Here is a 2,276-nt window from a genome sequence, read left to right on the forward strand (position 1 = left end):
ATTCTGTTACAAGGAGGCCTAGCAAACACTGGGATGTTCAATACAGGCCATTCTGAGTGACCAAGAGCCAGAGGTGGAAGCTCCAGTGGTAACAGTCTGACAGCAAGGTATTTACCCATCAGTGTGCCAGTGAAGCCTGCCCAGGAGCATGGTCTCTAGACCTGCCAAGGCACCACGTGAGAGAGGCTGTTTCCTAATGTCCTATTGTGTTATTTCAAGGCCTCACCTGGTTATAACTGTCCCATTGCACAAATACTACTCATTTTAGCGGTTTGGGAACCTAACTCTGTCATAGAGTTGTTGATGCAATTTATCTGGTGATGGTAACTTCATTTGTTTAACTATTGTCTGTATCCTGATCCAAAAGAGCAACTCAGACAAAAGTCACCCCCCTCAGAAGCTAAAAGTGTCATGGCTGGGATGGTGGAGTGGGAAAATAGTAAGAATCTGCTGTCCACATTCATAGAAACCCCGAAATTAAGAATGTGCAGTGCCAGAATCTTTAAAAAAAAGAAATGTGTTTTTATAATGTTTAATTTAATGTTGTGATACATTAGAACATTATGACTAATGTCAGTTCAGTGAAGAATTCCTAAAATCCCAGGATTTGGCATCCCAAGACCCCTCAAGATCACCCTGTGCTATATACTGACTGCCAGGCCAACCTATGCTACATAAGAAACATGACGTCCCCCACCTATAAAATTCATCACAGCACAGCAGTTTATAATGTTCATATTTTAATTCATAGAGAATAGCTATAGAATGTAATTCCTTTTTAAAAAAAGATTTATTTATTATATGTAAGTACACTGCAGCTGACCTCAGACACTCCAGAAGAGGGCATCAGATCTCATCATGGACAGTTGCTTTCTCTGACCCCCGCTCACTCCAGCCTGCTCACTCAGGCCCAAAGATTTATCCATTTATTATATGTAAGTACACTGTAGCTGTTTCAGACACTCCGGAAGAGGGTGTCAGATCTTGTTACGGATGAATTGAGCCACCATGTGGTTGCTGGTATTTGAATTCAGGACCTTAAGAAGACTAGTTAGTGCTCTTAACCACTAAGTCTTAATTTCTACACTTATTAGCAAATATGTAAGGCATGGGGAATATGTATGTCTCTGCTGATCAGAACATAGGGACTGAAACTAGCATAACCAAGTTCTAAAAATGTTTTAATATTTAGTAAAATAGACTCATGTGTCAGTGTGAAACCTTTGTAAAAGGAGAGAATAAAATCTAACCAATAGAAGAAAAGAAAACAGGCCATAAGAGTGAGAACACTCCATGTAGCTCTGATTTCTGGAGCAGAGTTGTTTGCAGACCTGGAACTGTAAATGTAGAGGACACGCTTGTGATGTTTATACAGATGGAGAGCCATGGACCCACTGCTCCAGCCCATGAGACTCTGAAAGATGACATCACGAAGAGTCATGAGAGAGAGGAAAAGCCACTTGATGATATGACTTGATTGGCGCATATAGCAGTGGCCAATGAATGTTGCAGTTACAGAACTGTTCAAGCCACTGCCTGCTTTGATGTAGGAGAGCAAGTTGGAGCTTATGAGAACATTAACAATCCAAAAGACAAGGATAAAGGGAAGAACTTGGCATTCAGTTTGTGGTTTGATCTTTGTCCAGAAGGCGGTCCTGGGACTGATGGTGACGGCCTGGACCACACTGAGGAGACAGGTGGTGCAGATGGTAAGGCCCCGTGCCATCCTTATCAGATAAACCACAGCTTTACAGCCAATATCTCCTAGGAAGTTTCTGAAATAAAACATTGTGGCTACATCTTTGATGCCTGTGCTACAAATAATGATTGTATTAGAAAATGCCAGGTGGATGAAAATAAAATCGATAGGTCTTTTCTCAGTCCTCAAGGGAGGCATGCCTATATGTCTCACGAATATTAAGGTATTTCCAAGAATTCCAGGTCCAGCAAGAGAAAGAAAGACTATTACCTGGGTAATGCTATTCCACATCATCTTTGGATTTTATACACAACACTAGGAAAAAAAAATCATCTAAAAACCACATATTTTTCCTGCTTATTCTGATGAAAATGGTCTCAACTGTGTAAACACATGTGGTTCTTTACTTTATGATGCCTGATCATAGTGTGTTTTTGTTCCTTTTGGTTTGCTTGCTCTGTTTTTGTTTTGTCTTTTTTTCACGCCCTTGGAAGTGATTATGGCTACAATCAGGGCATAGACTTGATAGTTTCCTGACTTTCATGAAAATCCTTCATCCCTCAAGTCCATATGGCCA

General features: G+C 40.7%; 1 protein-coding gene across 1 annotated transcript; it reads right to left on the reverse strand.

Annotated features, from left to right (window-relative positions):
• Window positions 1–1,090: 1,090 nt before the first annotated feature.
• Window positions 1,091–1,993, reverse strand: LOC116082634 (putative vomeronasal receptor-like protein 4). The gene has a single exon (XM_031359506.1). It carries the CDS (start codon window positions 1,991–1,993, stop codon window positions 1,091–1,093), a length of 903 nt encoding a protein of 300 aa, XP_031215366.1.
• Between the last annotated feature and the right edge of the window lie 283 nt (window positions 1,994–2,276).

The sequence above is a fragment of the Mastomys coucha genome, unplaced genomic scaffold, assembly GCF_008632895.1.
Source record: "Mastomys coucha isolate ucsf_1 unplaced genomic scaffold, UCSF_Mcou_1 pScaffold7, whole genome shotgun sequence".
NCBI classification, from domain to species: Eukaryota; Metazoa; Chordata; class Mammalia; order Rodentia; family Muridae; genus Mastomys; species Mastomys coucha.